This window comes from Melanaphis sacchari, unplaced genomic scaffold, assembly GCF_002803265.2.
Source record: "Melanaphis sacchari strain LSU unplaced genomic scaffold, SCAv2.0 Contig43_pilon_pilon, whole genome shotgun sequence".
NCBI lineage: Eukaryota > Metazoa > Arthropoda > Insecta > Hemiptera > Aphididae > Melanaphis > Melanaphis sacchari.
Window position 1 is genome coordinate 2,918,016 of NW_020271284.1, and position 24,277 is coordinate 2,942,292.

At 22.5% G+C, this 24,277-nt stretch overlaps 1 protein-coding gene across 3 annotated transcripts; it reads left to right on the top strand.

The window, feature by feature from the left end:
• The first annotated feature begins 289 nt into the window (after window positions 1–289).
• On the top strand, window positions 290–24,277 carry LOC112597832 (pancreatic triacylglycerol lipase-like). 3 transcript variants are annotated; one of them, XM_025344057.1, is made up of 13 exons: window positions 290–360; window positions 563–637; window positions 12,102–12,148; window positions 13,751–13,879; window positions 17,259–17,413; window positions 18,427–18,546; window positions 18,980–19,126; window positions 19,799–20,024; window positions 21,175–21,419; window positions 21,926–22,052; window positions 22,835–22,961; window positions 23,034–23,240; window positions 23,995–24,277. In XM_025344057.1, the coding sequence occupies exons 4-13, from the start codon at window positions 13,756–13,758 to the stop codon at window positions 24,116–24,118; spliced, it is 1,602 nt and encodes a 533-aa protein (XP_025199842.1). In that variant the 5' UTR covers window positions 290–360; window positions 563–637; window positions 12,102–12,148; window positions 13,751–13,755; the 3' UTR covers window positions 24,119–24,277. The 3 variants fall into 3 exon arrangements, with proteins under 3 accessions (XP_025199842.1, XP_025199843.1, XP_025199841.1); XM_025344058.1 differs by lacking the exon at window positions 290–360 and adding an exon at window positions 9,521–9,626 and having other exon boundaries at window positions 434–637; XM_025344056.1 differs by lacking the exon at window positions 290–360 and having other exon boundaries at window positions 434–637.

Sequence of the window (24,277 nt, forward strand, 5' to 3'; positions counted from 1 at the left end):
GTACCTATAATATTTTAATTTTTGTTCTAGTTACATTTTCTAGTATTTGTTCAAAATTTGATTTTTCTCTATAGGTGCTATAAATAATAATATATCACATTTAATACAGCATTTTTCCAGGAGTAAAAGAGAATAAAAACATTAAATAGATGACCAACTCATAACACGTTCACTTGACCCAACCCAACCGGTCCTCGACATTCGAGTCACGGTACTCCAGCACAGACGTAATCTCAATGTATGAATGCCATATAGTGGGGCAGCTGAAATGGAAAGCGATTCCGTCGTGACGCTTCAGTATCCGAATAGACATAATGTTTGATGGACAAAAGCAAATTAGATAATAATAATAATAATAAGGTACTCGTCGTAATCAGTTAACTATCCGCGTGGTTTGTTAATTTTGTTAAATAAATTGAAATTTTTGTATGTTTGTACATTATATGTACATAAACTTTAAACTTTTATTAAAATTTATTTAATTTTTATTATCATATTAGTGGATAAAAAACGGATTATCTATGCTCCACAAATAGCTACTCGTGGTTTTTTTTTATTATAGTAGGATGACAACAAGCCGAAAGACTAAATACTTCAAATTGTCTCAAAATATGAAATTTGGTCCTCACAATATCAGGTAAATAGATAATTTATTAACAACCTATTTGTATTAATGATTATACATAAATAATCTAAATAATGATATAATGTATTGATTTTATAAACGTAGACTATTAAAAAAAATTATTTTCTTATTTTCTGAAAATATTTATATTCTATTTGTTATAAGTTATACCACTAAGAAAATTCCATATAAGTGAATATATCATATATATAAATAACACTTCAAGAATTTAATTCACAAATAAATTCTTAAAATTAATTAATTAAAAAAAAAAAATCCTATTCCATATGAGTGAAATATTGAAGTCTCATAGATATAAATATAATTTATATATATAATTTAAATTTTGAAATAAAAGTTTAAGATATAATTTTAAAATATACAAATATGTTAAGAGTTTGTCTAGATTTTCTTATCATAGTATTAAACAGAAAAAAATATTTTGGTGTTAAATCTATAAAAATAACAAATCATAGAATTTGAATTAGGTATGTATGTATATATTTTATATTATTTTATTAAATTATAAATAAATGAACTATAATAATAGATTTATTAGTATTAAGTACCTATTAATACGAATACTGGGTGAATTTTAAGTATTATATATATATATATTAACATGAATCACAAAATTATTATTCAAAGATATAAAAAATATAAAAATAAAAATGAGGTAAAGACATTTTTAGGCCGATAGATTGGACTACTCTAAGTAGGTATAGTTGCAATGATTAATCATAATTGCATTTAAAAATCCAGTTTTATATATCTCAGTTTACCATGAAAACATTGTCAAAATGTTGTTAAGAATGAATGATTGCTTATATTTATTCATCTTTATTTTTCAAATTTTTATGTATTTTGACAATAAATTTAAAAATTTCTTAACCTCTCTAAGTAGACAAGTACCAAAATATTATTATATTACATCTTTCATTTAAATAAATGTTTAATTTTAACTCTGTTTATAATGTAAATTACAACTTTTATTTTATTAGTTTGTTAATTAATTGAATACAATTTGATACAAATTCATGGTTTGATTTGGATATTTATTGATTTAAAAAATACAGTTTAAAAATATAATAAAATGTTAAATTAATATCTTAGTTAAATATAAGTTACAAAAACTTCATTTATATTTGCGAAAATGATAGTTTGGAAAATATAACAAACTTGGTAGGTATTATGATGTAAGTAATAATAAACTGTAAATAGACATATCACATATGAATTGATAGGTAGCATAAATAGCATGATAAAATAGTACCTATTTATTAAAAAGTTATTGCGAATATTATTTGTTAAAGATAAAGTTTATTTATTTGGTGTTTAATTCTAAATGAATATTTATTATTTATTTAAATAACAAAAACATATTCGAATAAATTATTTGGTATTGGCCCATAGAAAAGAAGGTCGGACATTATGATGTAAACCATCTAAGATAAATACTAAATCTGGTTACTGATCCCCGACAACTTTTATTTCGCATATTTTCCCCTCTTCAAATACAACTGTTATATGAGTAGACACAAATGTACTCTCACTCTTTGTCACCAGTTGCAGTAGTTATTGCGTAACTTAATTTTATAAGAATCAAATTGAATGTTTTGCGAATTATATCCGGGCAAGAAAATTATGTATAATATAATTTGTCTGTGCATTATTATACCATGGTACCAACTCGATTTTTGGTAATAGGTCATGGGCTCAAATCAAAAATGTTGACTTTGATGACCCATTAGCAGTACATTTTTGTAATTTTATAATTATTTTCATACCAATAAAAACTTATGACAGCTTTGTTTTTATCGCAATTATACAAACATACATATTTTGAATTTTGAAGAATGAAAAAATTGATATCTAGTTAAGTATAATTTGTTAAATCTAGAACATATTTTTATGGAAAAAGATTTAGTAACTTTTTGATGATCTAATATGTATCTTGTTTATGAATATTAATGTTTGTCATCAAAATATTATGTAGAAGTAGTTAATCCTTAGACTACAACTATTTTAATAATCATTTGATCTGAAATACGTATGGATATTTTACACGGTAAGTATGTACCTACATTAGTTTCCATTTATATAAAATATTTATTATCTCATAATTTTAACACCGTTGTTGGTTTGTTGGTATAATATGAACAAATCACACTTTAGTGATAAAAGTAATCGTTTTGATACATATTTTTCATGTTTATATATAACATAATGTATCATCATAAAATAATTGATAATAATAAATTTAAAAGTAGATATATCATGATTAAATGAGAATACAAGAGCAGTCACGGAATTAATATGACTTTTAAATTTAAAGTCATAGCTTTTTTTTTTAAGTTTAAAAAAAAAATCGTTATAATAGGTCTTTTTAAAATGGAAATTATAAAAATATAACTGTTTGTAGAATTTAAAGTGCCATCATTCTCACACTACGATAAATCAATAATGATAAAATGCATATAAAATTGTACTAATATTGAGATTGACTTCATATTATGTAACTCCATTCATAAAATTTAAATACAACGACCAGTATCCCTGTATTAACGGGTGTTTTCACTTTCAAAAACGATTTCGTGGTCGAAGGTCGATCGCCTGCGGAAGTTCATTAACATGATTCGTATAATTGCTCTTTATCATTGACGGAAACGTATTTTTCTACCTGATATACAGAATTCATTTGTGTTTACTTTCTCTATGCAATGCTTAAAAAAAAGAACGAGGACAATAATTATGACAAAATAAAAAATAATAAAAATAATAAAGTGTATACTATTTCAATGTTTTAGTAATTTCCGAGTACATGAAAATAAGTAATAATAAACAACTTAATAATTTAATAAATCAATATTTTTTTTTAGTTCTAAAGGACAAATTGGTATTTACAGTTTTTTTTTTATTTGTTACGTTATTAATTGAAATCCATGCTGAATCTTTTCTAGAATGCGATGATATATTTTATCATTGCTTTGAGTAGTTAATTAATTTTTTTATCATATTTTGTGTAATGTATATTATTTAGTTGTAACTTGCATCTTATAAATGCTTATATTAATAAGAAAAGAGCTTATTTAAAGAGTTGGATGCAATAGAAGTATTTTCAAAAATATTTTGATGTTATATTATTCCACTCTTCTCCTCGTATATACCAAAATTATAATGTACATTTTATATGGAATTTTTTTAATTCTATGTTATGAAAACGGGTTTTTATTTTTTACTGTATAATATTTAATACATTGAAACTTAAATGTAGCTCTATCACATTTTTTAATATAAAATTGAAAGAACGTTATTTATTATATTATAACATATATGTACTATAATATACTATATTTAATATTCTATAGTTCTATACAAACACATGTAGGTATATATAATACCAAATATCTTTGATTATTATTATTTTTAAAGAATATAATTTATAAAATTAATTTCCTATTTAATAATTTCGGAGAATATAATATATTTTTTTAATTAAACACAGTTCCAATACAATATTATTAATTATTATGTAATCTCGATTACTCTATAAATCATATTAAACGTGATGTATGAACTTATGAGAAAATATATACTCATAATTGTATTATGATTATAGTTATCTACCATAGTTGCTCACATAGATACCTACTTATAAATTAATCTGTTATATTTTAAATTATTTTGTTGATTGACTTCGTCATGTTGATACATAATACTAATCATTAAATACCCTTTGATATTATCATAACGTTTGAATTTTTATGTTTAAAAATAAGATAAGTTAGGATTTTTAAGCCCTGTCAAATTTGTATGTCAATCTTGTATTAGATAATTGTATGTAAACTTATAAATAATTAATAACGTGACGAATATAAATATTTAGCGACTATGCTATATGGTGTTCTTGACCGAATTTTTTTTTTTGTTTCATCAATCTACTTATATAAAACGAGCACATATTTTAATAAATATCTATGGTAAACTATTTTTTATGTCGAAAGAAAAAAGTTTAAAATTAGATTATGAGCATATATTTTGGATAACTTTTCATAGATAATTTTAATATTACGGATATCAATTAGATTAACCAACTAGTTAAAATAAAACTTTATATTAGTATAATATATAAAATACGTAATGATATAACAGTTAAATGGCATTTAAATTTTATAAACCGTATAACATTTAAGTATACTGATTTATTTTTTAACAAATGAAGCAATAATGTGAAATATGTTACAAAATATAATATGCAATAATAAAGATATCTAATAATAGATATATAATAATATATCAAAATCAAAAATAATGCTCCAACTTATATTGATAAAATTTTTTAATTGGTTAATTTACAAACAATTATTCGTAAAATTCTATACATTTTATGTAAAACTTTTATAATATTAGTCATTTAGATTGAAATGCATTAGGTACCGGGGTTATACACTATTATTTGTTATTAAATTTTGGCTTTTGAACAAATCAAGGGATGGAGTGCTTAGTTTTAAAATTATATTTTTTATTTTGTGTATTCCAAAAATAAGAATGCACAATATTTTCTTGTATTCCTATGTTAAATTATTTATTGATTTAAAATTGAGTTTCGGAACTCCATTAGTCCATAAGAATTTTCTATTTATTTTGCGAAGTAAAGAAAAGTTTATGACTACCATTGTATAGATCTCAATACAACCGCAATTTTATCTTAATTATAATTACTTTTCAATTTAAATCTAATTGTATGGTTCGCTAGCTACTACACTAAAATCTATAAATAACTGCAGAATCACTTAAACACCACATAAAACGAGGACATATTAAAATGATTTGTCATCATAATATTAATTATAATAGTTAAACAGTTAAAATATAAGTACATAGCTTTATAATTTAGCCTTACACGTAGATAACAAAGATATATAGAAATGTTTGAACACATAATTAAAATAATGTATTATAGATAATAATACACCTGGTCAAAATATTCTGTCCATTATTTTAAATTATATAAATGACACGTGTGTGCATATAAGAACAATATGACATTAACAAAAGTATATAATATGTATGATTCTAATAAAAAAGTATAAGTGTAGGAAAAATTAATACCTTGTTGAGAAAAGCTGTTTATCTATTACATCAGGGTTTAAGAATTTATAGCTATAGATACTTCCCTTTTGAGTATTAATAATAATTTGAGTAATACTAATTAAAAATATAAGATTTTTTTTCAAGGCTTTTTTGTTGTTATTTAATAAAATACCGTTTGTATTGTTTATGATGTATTAAAGTAGCTATAATAATAAAACAATACATTATTTTCAAGTTTAATACATATTATAGGGATTAACATGTTCGTATTTTTGAAATTATCATTGTATTAAAATGTTTGGTATACACATTGGAGACCTATATAATAAACTAAATTTTTTTAAAAATATAATTAATACATCATTGTTTAAGATTTGATAGCAATTGTTGAGTGTTTTAAATATTATTTTCTGAAATGAATACATTTAACTAGAACCATAATTAGGTATTCGGAAAGTAATACCTATACAATTTTATAGTATATACTTGAACAATTTTCGAACATTAATGGATGATTTATAATTAATTTATATTTATATTTAATTCTTTATTTAATTTGTATTTTTCTACTGCCTATAATATACTAAATGTTTGAAAGATTTATCAAATTAACAATTCATCGATTGTTTCCTTATAGTTATTTAAAATAATACTTGTAATTTTTAATTAGGTAATAGAAAATGTTTATACTCTATAAGTTAAGAATTTTAGTAATAAGTTATTAATTATGTACATATCTTTTAAAATTATATTTTAATATAATAGTTAGATCTTATATTTCAAATGTTGAAAAAAATTAAGATAACGGTTTTTAATTTTACAACTATGAAATTTTCGTTGCGACGATTCTCTAGAATTTAGTACAGTAAAGTATCAACTAGTAATCATAAATGGTGTTAAAAAAAATGAATAATTTTTCTATATCTTATCGGGAATTGCTAATTTTATTTTTATTCATTATTAAATAATTAAACGTTGCCAAGATTTTTTATATATTATACATTGTTTATGCATAATTTATAGGTTTAAAAATAGTTCAGAAATATAAAATTTAAAACACTATATAGATACATATATAATTAAAAAAATATATTAACTCATAATTTTAAAATATATGAATATAAATTCTCAATAAAAATAGTAAAAGTATAAAACTGTATGGCTATTGAATAATCTTTTGTCTTTTCGCTGAATGGCTTAGGACTGTTTTACTTTTGCTATAATATACAATAATGTGTATTGCACAACAATATTATGCGACCAGAGCGATTCAGTCTTAAACTATCACTACTTAGTGATATATTCATATCGATTCGATTGTCATCTCAATATAAGTGTTTGATGTGCTTTTAGAATGACAATTTATTTTTTATCGTTTTTAATGACCTGCATTTTTGTTTTAATTAACCCCCTCTTTATTTGATGACCCAAAACATGTTTTCATATAATTCTGTGTTTAACTGTATGGCGCTTATAAATGCAATTTTAGTTACCATGCAACTCTTGTAGGAGTTTTTGCGCTGAGATGCTATTACTACATCTTTAACATTTCACTCTGTAACCGGTACATCGGTACATATATAAAATAATGTTACCTTGTGCATAAAATAAAATAAGAAAATATCAATACATTAAATACTTTCGAACAAAACGTAAGTTATATTATAGGGTTCTGCAGATATCTAAGCGAATAGTTAATTGTGAGATTCAATTATTTAATCATAATCACTTTCTTTAATAAATATCCATTATTTTAATATTGTACGAAACTTCTTTAGAGTTTGGGCTCTTGGCAAAATTAGTTAAATAAAAAAAAAAAAAAAATTATATGAAGGTTAATAACATGGTTAATATTATGTACCTACTACTTACCTATAAATTATAACACGTTATTATACAAATTGACATTAGAGTATTATAATTTTCACGAGACATTGAACATTTAGTAATATAATATAATATTGACTAAACTACCTTCAATAATTTGTAAGTATATATTCTATAATACTGCGATGTTGTTTTATTTTCTCTGGAATAACTGAAAATAAAGTAATCTGATATTGATTTACATTGATAATCAGTAAAATGATACTTCAATATATGGTATTAGAAATATATGATTTCATACATAGGACTCGGTTTAATAGTTAATGTTTTCATTTTATAACAATGCGTACATATTTAATTTTGCCACAATGACTATTGTAACAAGTTTATATGTAAGGTAGTTTTCTATATTTTACTTAATATTTAATGCACTGTTAAATAATGATTTGTACTCGTAATATAATATTTAATAATAATATAAATAATGAATATTTTATTATATTCATTGAAAGTGTAGTTAAGGATAATAATAGTAAAATAAACATAATTGAATAAGTTTAATTAGGTTTATTAAAAAATAGCAAGTCATATTTATTTAGTATGATTACATAATAAATGTATTTACCTAGAGGCTTATTATTTTTAAATAGTCTTATTTATTTCTATAGTATATAAATGACACTATTTAAAAAAAAAAAAATTACAGTAGTATTTACAATATATTTATATATTGTATAAAATCATATTATAGAGAATTAGATAATTAACTATGTATTTAATGTTGATTTTTATTTTTAGTGGTCAATAAAAAATAATATTCTTAAAATATTTAAACTACTTGTGCGAGCAATAAACACATTATAATGTATAAGTATATCATCTAGATTTATTCATGTCTAGGAATCGGGAAGCGAAAGTGAAAACTGTTCGCCCCCGGTGTTCCATCATTTTGAAATGCCTCATGGTGGCTGACTGAAGGTATATAAAATATAAGCATGCGTTACTTTCTAACCGCTGCTACTGTTATTTTAGTCTACCCGTATAATACCCCTCAGGTCTATACAGAGGCGTATAAGGAATATCATGTCGGAGAAAGTCATTTGACTACGAAATAGACTCTGAAGAACTTGTCATTTCAATCAGAACATTTTTATGAAAAAAAAAGTATGATAAGATGTGAATGATTAAAATAATCGAAAAATTTGATCCGACATTGTATATTGTATTTAGAAAAAATATCGTTTAGTGATATCGAATAATCAAGATGATCGTTAAAATAGTTATGTAGGTAAAATTAATTTGTGTACATATACACAGATTATCACTATCAACCGTGTTTGGTAACTAATAATTATGTGACATATTTTTGAAATTAAATGAAAATATAAAAGATGATTTTCAGGAAGTAATCAAAAAATAGTGAAATTAAATTTAAATTTGCTATAATAAATCGTATTCATTTTATTTTAATATCGTGTTTCCATAAAATTTTATACGTACACGAGTTTAATAGTGTTATAAGTACCTACAACATAAACATATATTGTGTTAAGTAGTTTAGATTTTTAACTAAAATTGGTAAACATGCAGATTTATTCTACTATGCTTATAAGCATAACTATATTTTTATTAATTTGTTGAAAATCTTGAATGTTATTCAACTCCTCATTTTATGATGGCAATATGAATATAATATATTTTTTGACTGATGTAACAAAACATGCATTTAAAGATAAAATATTCTAACCTGCTATCTGTGTATTAAATGATAAGTATATATATTTATTATAGTATTATAAAACTATAACGCGTGGTAAAATACGAATGGCCTACAAACTACCATAAAACATATCTACCAACTTATAAGTAGGGATTTCGATGAACGATATTATGTTACGTAGTTCTAGAATGTATTGATACGTAAAAAAATGTACACAATTTTGTATTTATGTTTTTTTTTTTTTTTTTTTTAAGACTTGCGTGAATGTGAGAAAAAAAATATAATAATAGTGTCGACGAGAGAGAAGTATGAAAAAATGAGGTATAGAAGAAATTTCAAACGCGTTCCAGACACGGTGAGGTATGTCTGTGTATGACCATTACAGTGTTTACTTCGATTACGCGCGCACTGTTATAAAAATCGGTTACCGAAACAATACCATAACGTCATTAACCGTTTGTCGCGTGCGGACAACAACAAAACAACGTTGACCTTCTGTAAACTATAATACTGCAGCAGTATCCGAATGCTGTTGCACTTCTTATCATGTAAGGTTATGAACCTTTTACGGGTGAAACTACTTTCTCGCAAGGTAAAATCAGAAATATTCAATCATTACAAGCACGTGCGTATTTTGATATACATAAACTGCTAGAGGAAAATAGTTCACTATAGATTGTTCTTATGTTATAGACAGGAAAAAATATATTTAAATCGGACTACATATTTGTACCTACCTATACCTACTTAAAACTATCTAGTATAAAATAACAATATAATAAAAAACTGTACCTATACCTACATAATAAATGTTAAGTACAAATTATTGTTCCATGTAGGTACTTAAATACCTATAATTGTACCTACTTAATATCTATTTTTGGTTTTTGAATATAAATGAAGTATTTTAAATTTAATTATTCGTGAGTATTTTGGTGATAAAATGTTTTTTATGAATTTTTAAAATTACATTCAACATTCAACAGTTTGTATAATTAAACCATGAAAAATAAAAAAAGTAAATAAAAATGATACTTTGGTGAGATAAATTTGACTAAGTATGAGAAAACTGTTTTCTCTATTTTTAAAATTACATTCATGTTAATACATTTATATATTATGTATATTGTATATTATATTATATGTATTTTATTTTATGTATTATCGTTTATGTTAATATATAAAAATGTATTTTAATAGGAACAGGAACCTATCTACTTTAATTATTAGTGAACTATATTAATAATATTTTCTTTTGAATTGAATTGAATGGAAACTAATAAAATTTTCATTCGTACCGTACACATAACACGTACGATAATATTATTATTAAAAAATATATACAAACATTTTTTTGTTATATTTGATCACTTTTCACAAACTGTGGTGTAACTAAGTAACATTAACACAGATGACACTTTTCAACGTAGATATATTTCATGGTATTAATTTCAGCGATATATTGTGACGTTAAATACTAAAGTTATTTAACTGATATTAAACAAAGACAATCAAATAAATATTTTTATACGTTTTGCAATTTGTTTTAATTTAAGAATTTCGTAAAAGACGTTCTTTATAAACCATATAATTGTAATATATATATGTAAAATAAATTCAATTTAATTTATAGATCAATATTTGATTAATGGTAACTTAATTTATAATTTTCATAAAAATAACTTATTTTTTTTTTTTTTTTTAATATATCGAATTCAATATTAACATATTATAATAAATACAAATTATTTTTAAAATATAGGACTACACAAAATTATTTGCTGAGTAAATTTACTCCACATTTTTTTTCAATAACGATAATGGTTATTCAAATTCTAATTTTTGAACTTTTAAATATAAAATATACTTAAGGACCATATTTTTAAATACTCAGAATGCTTATGTAATTTAAAGAGAGTGACAATATCAACTTTATCTTATAAGAATTACCAATATGTTTAAGCTGTCAGTATGAAGAATAATAATAAATTATTACATTATTTATTTTTTTAAATATTACTTATAATATATCAATTTTATTAAGTTATTCATGTTTTGTAGTTTATAAAAATTATTTTTCATGGATTTGTATCTTACCGATTTAAAATTGGAAAAAGTTGTTAAACCATTAAATAGTAAAAATAAATTACTAGTTCTATTTGATTTTATTGAAAAATAAGGTTTTTTTTTTGTAATAGATACAATTACATAAACTAGAATTTTATGTAATATCTATTACCAACTTACAATTAAACTTTGGTACGATTTGTATTCATGAATAATAAAATATTTGCACTTGATTTTAGCCACAGTAAAAGTTTTGCACTTTATTTGCTTTAGTTTACTTTGGTATATGTAGACTTTTTGTAGTTGTAATTATTATTATAAGTATAGGAAATTTAATTGAAATTTACTATGTTTGAAATATTTTGAATGTTTGATTTAGAAAATGGTTTAATAAAGATGTTTTGATTAAAAATATAAATGGTCAAAAATATTAGTTCTATAATCTATTACTGTAGATATAAGTAGTTAGGTGTTTTAAAAATAAAGTTATTGTGAAATACAATAGTTAATTGTAATTTAAATTGTAAACAGTAATAATATATAAGTTATACAGGTATTATAGTTATCTAGTGACTAGTAGATAGTTGTTGTATGTTAAACATTAAATTATTTATTCAAAGTCTAATATTGTTTCAGCATTTAAGAACATTATATGATTTTGAACGTTTAATTTATTTTGTAGTCTATAGATTTTTAAAATTTAAACATATAATTAATATTAAAGTATAAATTATTTTTAATTAGTTTACTTAATATTTTTTTTTCTAGATTTTTATCTGAATGACGCTCAGTAAGGACCAGGTTCTGTTTAGACGGTGAGTTTAATTATTAAAAACTAAATCTGTTATTAAAATATAAAGTCCTTACCTAGTACTTATATTTAACAATTTTCAGTAATTTTATTAATTAATATAATTGTTAATTGACATATACTTTGGTATTTTGTAGGTAATACTTTTGAAACCACTAACTTTCAATTATCATATTACAATTTAATTCATTGTTTAGTGTTGTACTGTCATTTAAATTAAAAGTAAAACTTATATTATTTTTCATCGTACGTGATATTTGAATATACGTCATAAATTATATTACACACAATATTTTAAACTTTCAATTAAGATCATAGTATCTTCATATTCATTATATCTTAAATAAATATACGTACAATATAATAGTGAATAGGTACTCAAAGTAGAATTGATATAGAAATGTAATTATATTATATTATTCCGTTTTAAAATTATTCAATTATTTTTTTATATTTTTAAGTACTTATTATTGAAAAATGTAATTTTTAACAATTGTTGTTTGTTATAATGTAATATAAAAATTAATAAATTTATAAAAATAATTGAGTTTTTAACAGGAGTATATTTTTATTAATTTATTATGCTGCAATTATAAAACATCTTCAAATTCAAATATAGTCAGAGTGCAGTTTTATGTTTTCAGTTTTCAGTTTCTGATTAACGATTCTTTACATTCGTTAAAATTATCAAATATTATCAAATTCTTAAAATTTCCAAATTCAATCAAAAAAATAAAGTATTATAATTTAAACTTTAAAGTTAACCCTTTAATAAATTTTTAATTAACAATTTTTAGAATTTTATTTATACTTATGTAGCTAGTTTTTTTTATTAAATATTTTGTTATTTAGCTTTTCAAAATATAAAATACAAATTGTACGTACAATAGTAACAATTAATAAAAATAAATAGCTTTAAAAATTATAAATTTTAACAAATATTATTATATTTAATTTGTTGGGGTATTTATTACCCGTTTTTTTACCTTAAAATTTAAAACATTGGATATAAAAAAAATTGTTTTGTATTTAACACTTTTAAATTATAATAATAATAATTTGGAGAAGAACTAAATTTAATTTAGTTATGAAATTTCATTTTTTATCATATGCACTTCATTGAATTTTCATAATAATAGCAGATGTATTTGAAATCATAATATTTACAGTGTAGAGTCCTTAATAATTAATCATATTTTATAATCATAAAAGTGAATTGAATGGTTCAAGAAAATAAGATATAGATATAATTAATATGTATGCATAAAAATATAACAACTAGTGATAAATTCATATTTTCTCTTATTTGAAGGATTCATAAATTATGATTATGTTTAAGTACAAAATAGTTATTATCTTCTACAAATGTACGTGAGATGTTTTAAATCAATATGTCAGAAAATATTAGATAGTATTTAAAAAAATCAAACTTTATAATATAAACTTAAGTAACCAAAATAATATTCCTAGAATAATTTTCTAAAAATCAATATCTTTTTATGACTTTGTGACAACAATAGTTACTTAGTACTCATCAGGATGCCAAATGCATTTTGCGTGTACTTAATAAGGAATCAGCATGTTTATAAATTTTTTTTATCTACAGGAGGTATGGTCCGAGGTTATGTAGCTTTGTGCATAGCGACGCTCGCGACGTTTGTGCGGTCAGGCGCAGCGGGCATTCTCGAATGGGGACGATCCAATCATATAGAGGTCAACATACCCTGGTTACCATGTAAGTTTTTCGACTATCTTTAATTATCATTTATCATATTATGCCAAATTGCATAAATGATAAATGAATATAATTGAACAAATCAATAATGTACTAATGGACTCTTCAATACGATTTAGTAGTCTATGAGCTTGGTATTATATATTAAAAATGTATTTTTCATAGAATTTAGCAATAGACTTATAAATAGATGTTTAATAGGTAGTTAAAGTGTTAAAGTAATTGTCTTGAGTTAATTTTGTCGCATTTAAGTAAAATTGTTATGATTACTATGAAAAAATGATAGGTAGAAAATTAGAAAAGACATTAGTTTAATAAAATTGTCTAATTAATGACATTTGATTTTATTTTTTTAGAAAAATAAGTATAGAAATTAATTTTTTACAAAATTCTTAAAAACACATATTGTGTATTTTTTTAAATTAATTGTATAACTCATAATAGAGGCTAGGGGCTTATAGGATTTTGAATTTTTTTCAATAATCATTCAAAATATAGCTGAATAATATAGGAATTTGTTTTTTAGTACTTACTAGAAGCTTAAAGCAATAATTTTTATTTTGCATAATTTTTATATTTAGCTCTTTTATTTCTTTAAAATATATATTTTTTTATAGCTGTATTGTAAGTACTATTTTCCGTATTTTATTTAAAAAAAATTTAAAGCAATATAATATTACATAAAGAATAATATTTTATACGTACTATACTATGTTTAATATTAACTTTCTAGAAATTGAAAAAAATAGATTAAAATGATTAAATATAAATAATTAAATAATCCATCTACTGTGTGTTTTCTCAATTATTTGTGTTTTATGAAAAAGATAATAAGTCGACGAGGAATACGCCGAATACGGCCAGTTTATGTCAATTTATCTGTTAGTATCTAGGCATCTGGCATTAATATAGTTCGTATAATATTCTAGATTAAGTTGATACATTTTTTTTTATGAATATTAAATCAAAAAAATAATATTATCTAATAATAAATAAATTGAACATTTTTAATGAAAAATAAAATATTTTCAAGAGCATATTTTAAAATGTTTGCATATTTTTAAAACATACCAGTATATTATAATTTTTAAGGATATAAGTACATGCATATTTTAAGGTTTTTTAGAGCAAGAAGTCCTTAACCCTACTTGTAAGTATATTAAACATATTAATATTGATTCTGTATTAATATTTCATTATACGAATATATTCAGTATTATAAATGCTGTTTTATATCATATCTAAGTAATATACATTTTAAATGTGACTTATTGACTTACATTGATACAATTCTATAAAAATTTAAACCATCTAGTTCAAACTATTTGAAAATAATATATTCTTAATGGGTTATAGACTAAAGAATTGATATATATATTTTTTTTTATATAAGAATAAGTCATAAAAACTCTTTTATTACATAGTATTTAATAGTTTATAATGCATATACATTACAGTTCTTTTGATCTAAATTATATTGTATGGCTTGTATCATGTAATGAGTAAATTATATTTCATATTCTAACATTATACTGTATACAATAGATACATACTATAGAACAATCTTATATATCTATTATATTTATAATAATTGACTAATTTGGTATTAAATATGAATCATTAAAATGTATTTTATAAAATAAAAAATATGAGTATAAAATATAGAAACGACGTGCAATACTAGTGTTGATTGACGTCTCGTTGATTTTAAAAAAAGGTAGTATTGTTGAAGTTTAAAACAATATTAAATTAATACATTAAAAATAACGTCGAGTTCAAATGAAATTATAATTGCTAATATTTGAAGAGTAAGTTGCCAATAGTTTTTTTCATACTTAGAGAAACTATAAAGAAAATAAAAACACATTCTCAAATTTACCACTTATATTCGAGTTCCGATATTAAAATATACTACGTGAAATTTTTTAAGTAGACTTTTGTACAAAAGAACTTTCACAAAAAAAAATATATAAAAATACGTTGTTAAAATACTAATAAGTACAATAAATACTTAACTCGAAATCTAAATATTATTTATGCCTTATGTAATAAAGTTGTATATCTGTTAAAATAAATTTTATACAAACCATTGCAAAACTGGTAAATAAATATAATATTGTAGTAAAATTGATTTTTTTTTAAATTTAAATTAAAAATATTTTGAGGTCAGTAATATAATATAAACAATTAATATGTATTGTCTAAATATCAATACGTTGACATTTTTCTTTTTTTGCGCCAGGAATACTAAAAGCAATTGTAAATATACTTACTGTTATAATACTATTTAGTGTATTTTATTTTATTATAAATAGGTGTTAAAACGAGTTCCTATTTCAGTTGTATTATTATAGAAAAATATGAGTATTATTTGTACCGGTAAAATAACAATTCCAAAAAATGTAATATAACAATACTTTATTAAAGTTATTTTAGTAGGATAGAGAATATTATTTGTGATATGGTTTATGTATGTATTAATGATTTTAAGACTAATTATTTTTAAAAACATAATGTTTAAATATATTTCTAACGTTTTAAATTAAAAAAAAAAAATTTACCTTATTTTAACATTAATGACATTTTGTATGTAATATATAGAAATGGATTAATGTATGTAACTTTCAATATTTATTTATATATATATATATATTTCGTATCTTTTGATAAATATTTAAATTTAATGATAGTATAATATTTTATTTCAAATTAATAATGAACATTTAATTTTGATTCGTCTAACTTACTTGCAATATTGAATACATTTATATACATATAATTAACTATTTTTAATTTTTGATTAACATTTGACATTGGATTTACAATTTTTAATACCAAACTTTTATAAAACATTAACTTTCTGTGTGGGATATTTATACAAATAATGTACATTATATACTATATTATATGTATATGTACCTATTGTTTGTATTTCACAGTTAAGTTTGATATATACAGACATTAACATAATTATTTAAAAAAAAAAGATATATTTAGCAATAGTATAAAATAAATGAATTATTATATAAAAATTGTTTGAAAGCAAATGTTGTTGAATAGATTTTAAAATATCGTCCTTCGTATAATTTATTTAATACATTTAAAATGACATTTACCAATCTAATAATTACTGAATTATTTTTAGAAAAAATATTTACAATTTTTTTTTTGAACTATTAGCAAACAATTATTATTACTTTATGATTGATTTTTTTAAATCATTATTGACGAACATATAAATTAAATGTGTAATATTATAATCATATAAATTCGTTTGTGGTTAATTCTTATAACTATATGTAGTAAACTGAGTGTTTTATTTTTTCTTATTTAATAAATTAAGATTATTAAATTTTTAAATTTTTACTATAATTTTCAGTTGAAAACGAAACAAGATGTTACGACGAACTTGGATGTTTAAATATAACCCGAGATTGGTATCATCTAATTTATCGGCCATTCAATGTGTTTCCATTAGCGAGACAAGTCATCGATACACGATTTATATTGTACACAAGAAAAAATCCATTACAGGTATAACTATAGGTTATACCTATATGCATTTTTAGTATAAGTTTTTAAGAACATTATTGGTTTACGTTAATCAAACAGTTTTTAAATTGAATAAAAAAAGTACATTGATAAGTATTATTCTTTTTAAATGTAGATGATAAGTGCTTCTATAGACAGCTTTGTGGAATTGTTTTAATACTTTTAATTAATAAATTAATGCCTGTATATTTATTATATTTCCAATGAATTAAAATTATAATATATTATATGACATAAATATTGAACAAAGAAATTTATTTTACCTATTTTTGTTTGATAACTAACAAAACGTTATAATACAAACGTTATTTCATTTGAAAATAACAAAATTAGGAATTATATAAGATTTTTAAATATAAAAAGTTAAATCATCTTTCTTAAATTTTAACATTCAGATGTATAAAGAAAATACGTTAAAAATTCGATAAATAAAAATGTAGTATACCATAAAAATTAATATTTTATTTTCTTTCATCAGCTATAATAAGAACATTTCATAAGAATCATTTTATTGGTCGTTAACTATTATAATAACTTAAAATCGATTAAAAATTATAACACATCTTCATTTTGCTATAAAACTAGCATTAGAATAAAAATATGTACCTATTTATTTTATATAATGTACATAATTGATTAATTTTGATATATGAAAAGTAGTATATAATTCATAGTAAATTCTTAACATTTATTTGTTTTCATAAGGTAGGTTATTTAAATTTAAAATAATAATTTATGTTATTATTCACATTGTAAAAAGTACAATTCGATAATGATTATTTATACATAATTATTGTACATAAATCGTATAATAAGTTAAAAATAAATTTTTCAATTACTATATTATTTGATATTTTTGAAAGCTAAAATAGAGATTTAGTATAATTACGTTTACCATAGGTAATTATTTTATAATAATTATTAAAAAAATAAATAGTATTGCAAACGGAACCGGAAACTTTGGTATTTATGACAGATTTTTTTTTTTTTTTTAGGGTCAAATGCTGAAAGTACAATCGGAGAAAACAATACAGAAGTCCAATTTTGATCCTAAAAAACCCACAAAATTTATAATACATGGTTTTATAGACACGCCTTTGAGCAATTGGGTCAAGGTAACACAATAGAATTATAATGATAGTAAGATCTCTTTTAATTATTCGTAATACAATTAATTCATATTTATTTTTGAAGACGAGGCCGTTTTTCTTATCGGATTTTATATTGTTAAAATATAAAATTATTTCGGATTACCATTTAAAGAAATCGGGTACTTACGAAATTAAACTAATAGCAACGATTTTACATCCTTGAGATGATTAAAAAGCAATTTGTTATTTTAAATTAATAAATTCAGTTGCTTGAAAAATGTATTTAGTTTTATGTTTGACGTTTATCAATTTATTTTTATAATAATATTATACAGACGTAATTCAATAAATGTATAAAAATTATTGTACGATCTGTAAAATACTAAATTAAATAATTACTTAGACAATCATAAATCGTTGTAATTATTTAATTTACTTACCTTTGTTTTAACCATAGGAAATGAGGAGAGAACTTCTAAAACATTCTGATTGGAATGTAATTGTAGTGGACTGGGCCGGCGGATCATTACCTTTATACACTCAGGCAACAGCCAATACGCGGCTTGTGGGATTAGAAATCGCCTATTTCATCAACTATTTAAAAGTAATGTAATGAGTTAAATTAGAACAATGCACAGGTTATTTGATTGATTGAACAGTAAAAAGAGATTACCCATTTTAGTAAGAATTTATACGAATTAAAACAATATCAATAAAATGTGTTGTGCATAAAATATTGGTGGTAAACATACTATTCGTAATAATAATATAACGTATTGATTTATTTTTTCAATATAAAATTTTAGTTGAAATGTCCGTAGAAATTATGAATACACATATTAAATACTATAGACATATTTGATTTACAATCACTCAAAATTTCAAAATTTAAGAAATTTTTATATTTAATTGCATGTTTATTTTTTACAAAATTATATTATATAATATTGTGGTATCAGTTATAATATAACATGCATTCAGTTTGATCAGGTTTTAAATAGTTTTTTCAACTGTGCTGATATTTTATCGTTCTGATTTATCACCAGTTTTGCTCATATCGAATTGTTTCTAAATGTATGTGACCTATAAGTTCTGACCAAAAATGTTCATGAATCGTTTAATATATTAACACCAATAATAACTAAGAATACCTGTATAGTAATAATAACAATAAAAAAAAAAAATTTTCATTTTCATCAAAAATGTTTGAAACTGACTATTGGTTCGTTGCTGTGTTATTATTATTATTATTTTTTTTCTATTTGTAACGTATTAGGATAACGTGGGCTTAAATCCGAAACATGTTCATCTGATAGGACACAGTCTGGGCGCTCATACTGCTGGTTACGCTGGTGAACGGATCGAAGGACTTGGCCGAATCACAGGACTAGATCCGGCTGAACCATATTTCCAAGGAATGCCTTCACACTCCAGATTGGATCCTTCTGATGCACAACTTGTGGATGTTATACATACCGACGGATCATCTATATTTCTTTTGGGTAAGTGCAGAGCATTTTATATAATCCAGTTTACGTGAACACTTTTATTATAATGTTAATATCTATAGAATTTTTTGAAAAATGTGATGGTATTTATTTTATATTTGTTCATTTGATTGCCAGACCAGTATGAAAATTATGAGTTTTTGATATTTTGGTTATTTTATGCCTATTTTTATTCAATGTTGATTTGATGAAGTATTTAAAATCATGAACTTATGGGCTCAACTATAATTGGTTTGGTAATGTGTTCAACTATATACCATTATTATTGCTATATATGTGCATTAATACATGCCTGTACTAAATAATTATTTTAGGACGATATAACATAATTACAAATAAAAATAATAGTTGTAATATATGTTGATATAAACATTTTTAGGTAAAAACTATGAAAAAAATGCAGTATGTGTATAATAAAAATTAATTTAAAATGTTATTTAATTACATTAAATTACTTTTTGTTAAGTGTAACTATACTCATAGATCATATCATTCAATTATGGTTAATGGTTACCTACTTTCTGTTAGATATGCGTTGTTATTTTTTTTTTAGTAATTTTATATTTTAAAGAATAAAAATTAAAATTATAATAACTCAAATAATTATCAATTCATTATTTATTTGGATGAATCAAATTTTTTTCTGTACACTTTTTTTCTTAAATATTTCTTTTCCTGATTTCGATATATCCGATTCTGGCTAATATTAAAATATGGAATAATTTTGCTTAAATTTTTGATGATGTTTTGTATTTATTACAGTACTGAGAAAATATATCTAACAGATAAAAAACTAGAGGGTTAAAAAACCTATAGATAGAACTTAAACTTGAAAATTTAAAATATTCAGTTAAAAAAAAAAAAATTGTATTAATATCATTATTATTATAAACTTTGAATAATTATAAAAAAACTAATTAAATTATCTATGTTAAAATACACTAAAAAAAAAAAATGAATTATATATAAGGAATAATTTTTATAAAATAAACCAGGATTTTTTATCCTTACACATTTCTGAGAATCTATCAGCAATACATGCATATTTTAATAGTTGAATTTATTAACCTAAAGGAAAATATACTCGCATTTCCCATGAATTCGAATAATACTAATTTAATAATATACGTTTATATATATCTAGGCTATGGGATGAGTGAACCTTGTGGTCACATAGACTTTTATCCGAACAATGGTAAGGAACAGCCTGGCTGTGATCTAACAGAAACTCCATTACCTCTTACACTCATCAAAGAGGGAATTGAAGAAGCAAGTCGCGTTTTAGTAGCTTGTAATCATGTAAGAGCCATAAAATTGTTCATTGAGTCTATAAATTCGAAGTGTCCATACATCGCACACAAATGCAACTCATATCAAAACTTCTTACAAGTAATTAAATAAAAATTACGTTTTTATAATTTTTAGAACGTAAATGCTTATTTTATTTTTATCCAAACATTCTTAATTTTTATTAAATTATAAAAATATGCGATACACAAAATCTGAATATTGAGTGTTTTATGTTACAGCGTAAAAAAATAATATTAATGTACAGAATTTAAAAATAGTTTTATTACAAATCTGAGGTGTAATTTAGTAATTTACATTTTTTAAGATTGTTTTAGACATATATTTCAAGTTATTAAATAAGTATGCTTAAAATTTAAAATTTGTTTAATTCTACATATTATAATAAGTATTTACGTAAAAATATTTAAACTTTAACAGTATTAAACAATTATATATACAGTTTTTTAAGTCATATATATTAAATAACTAAAAATGTTTTAGCAATAAGAAATTATGAATACAACCAACTGAATTATTCTGAATTAAATTAACAATCAATGTTTATTTCATATTCTAATTATAATTTAATTTCGATAATGTTCAAGGGTAAATGTTTCTCGTGTAAGGATAACGATGGAGGATGTGCCATAATGGGCTTAAATACAGTTAGACCAAATAATGCACCCGGTTCCAAGTATTTTATATCTACTGGAAAAGATACGCCATATTGTAGTAAGTATATTCACAAAAGGAATATTTGATTTTTATCAAACTGATGTTTATATTAAATTTCCATGACTATGGTTAATCGAGATGATATTGTAATCGTGATATTATTCTTAAAAATAAGTTTTCTTAAGCTAATTTATTTAAATTTTAAATAATAAACAATTTTAAAATATAAGAGTCAAATACAATATCTCGTTGTTATGATATTATTATTTTATTTTTAAATCTTAGTTTGATATATTTCCAACAAAAAATACATTCATCACTCAATCCAAAATCTAAAATTATTTTAAAAGAATATGCAAGTTTATTTAGCAAAAATCAAATAATAATAAATTGGTTATGGTATAGATCGGTAATCGGTTTTATGTTTTTATGTAATATTTTATTATAAATGATATAATTGCATACCTAATTATAATATTTAAAAGCCATTGTCATAATATTATTTATGTATTAATGTGTTTTATTATACTTATTTGTATCACATTTTTTTTTTTTTAAACTGCAATAGTCATTAAGAACGACTAATAATTGACTAAAAACGTTTTGTCTAAAAGAATTTATTTTTGTTACAATTAATATAATGTAAACAATTAAATGTTTGAAAATTATTATCATTAGTGTGTATATACATATTTATAAATACGTATTAATTAATATTTTATAATTAACGTAATTTATGAAATTATAAGATATTATAAAGTACATCATTTATCATGAAATAGATTTTATTATTTTTACATAATTATTATATATTTAAATACTATATCTTCAATTTCTAGGACGACAATACAAGGTTATGTTGGATTTGGCCAAGCCACCTAGGGCTGAGTCCTGGGTTCAAGGTTTTATGAAAGTGTCGTTACACAGTGACAACGGAGTTATAAGAAACCTAGATTTGACTCCTAAGTAAATCAACAATTTTATAATAATAGTAATGTTCATCGCATTTATAAATGTATGTATTTATTAACGTCATAGTGGTTATGAGCGTATGGAGCACGGGACCAGTCGAAGCTTTGTAGTTACCCATCCGGACGATATAGGCCAAGTGAAACAAGTAGAGTTTTACTGGGAGTATGATATGGATGTACTACAACCCAGGTCCATATGTTTTTTCTGGTGTAACGACCATCTATACGTGTCTAGTATCGGTGTTACAGAAGCAGACGAGGATGGGAACAGAGGGTATGACGGTCATATTCATAAATCATAATATTAATTATTAACTTATAAATATATTTTTGAATAGATATACAACACAGAGCTGTTATTTAAAAAAACGATAATGCCATGAAAATATTTTATTTTTTTTTTAAGATAATTGTAATATAGTTAAATCGGCATAGAGAATTATATGATTACCGTGCTAAACTATTGGTATAATAGTGGTGCTATTGGTATTTGGTATCAATGGTATCTTAGTAATCTCTTTATTTTTTTGAAGGTAACTGCTGCATTAATGAATAAAATGTATTGAATTTTGTACAAAAACCACAATATTATAAATAAATTGACCTTAATGATATAGTTTTTGTATAACAATTCTTTATTGTAACGTATTAATACTGATTTTGACTTATAGCTTAAAGTGTAAGTACTTACATTATAATATTATTATGTACAATATACTTATACGTGTCGCGCTCTATCAAATAAACCAAGCAACATTTGTTCAAGATTATAATTTATCCAAACAAATAAACTTAATAAACAATAATTGAATAGCTATACATAAATACAATATTGAAAACATTACAAATACATTATAATATTTAAACTTGAATTGTGAGTATCTGGTTTATAAAGCGAAAGAAGACATTGAACCTTTGCTTACTGTACCTATCTACAATTATAGTTCTCATACATATTAAGATATCTGAAATAATAATAGAGTCCATAATTGCTGTATAGTTATGTATAATTATTGTTTTATTTTTAGTAAACGAGGTATCCAAGTGGATACTAAATTGTGCAGCCAGGGTCCAAGAGAGTATGCTGATATTGCTTCTAGGACTTCGGCTGTGTTCATCGACAAATGTGATGATCAAGTGCTTTTAAACTAATAAAATAATTTATCCATGTATGTATATAATTAAAATATTATTTTTTTTTTTTAATTGGATAAATGTACATACGTTATATACATATACAATGCATTTTAATATGCACTTTTGAAAATATCATGTACATAAATGTGTGATAGATATTCCTTACCTACCTTA

Bases quoted from the DNA above. Each gene is read 5' to 3' on its own strand.
- LOC112597832 (XM_025344057.1), top strand. From the start codon at position 13,756: ATGGTCCGAGGTTATGTAGCTTTGTGCATAGCGACGCTCGCGACGTTT. The intron at 18,547-18,979 runs GTAACACAATAG...TTTTAACCATAG, and splicing joins CTTTGAGCAATTGGGTCAAG to GAAATGAGGAGAGAACTTCT. The intron at 23,241-23,994 runs GTATGACGGTCA...TTTTATTTTTAG, and splicing joins GACGAGGATGGGAACAGAGG to TAAACGAGGTATCCAAGTGG.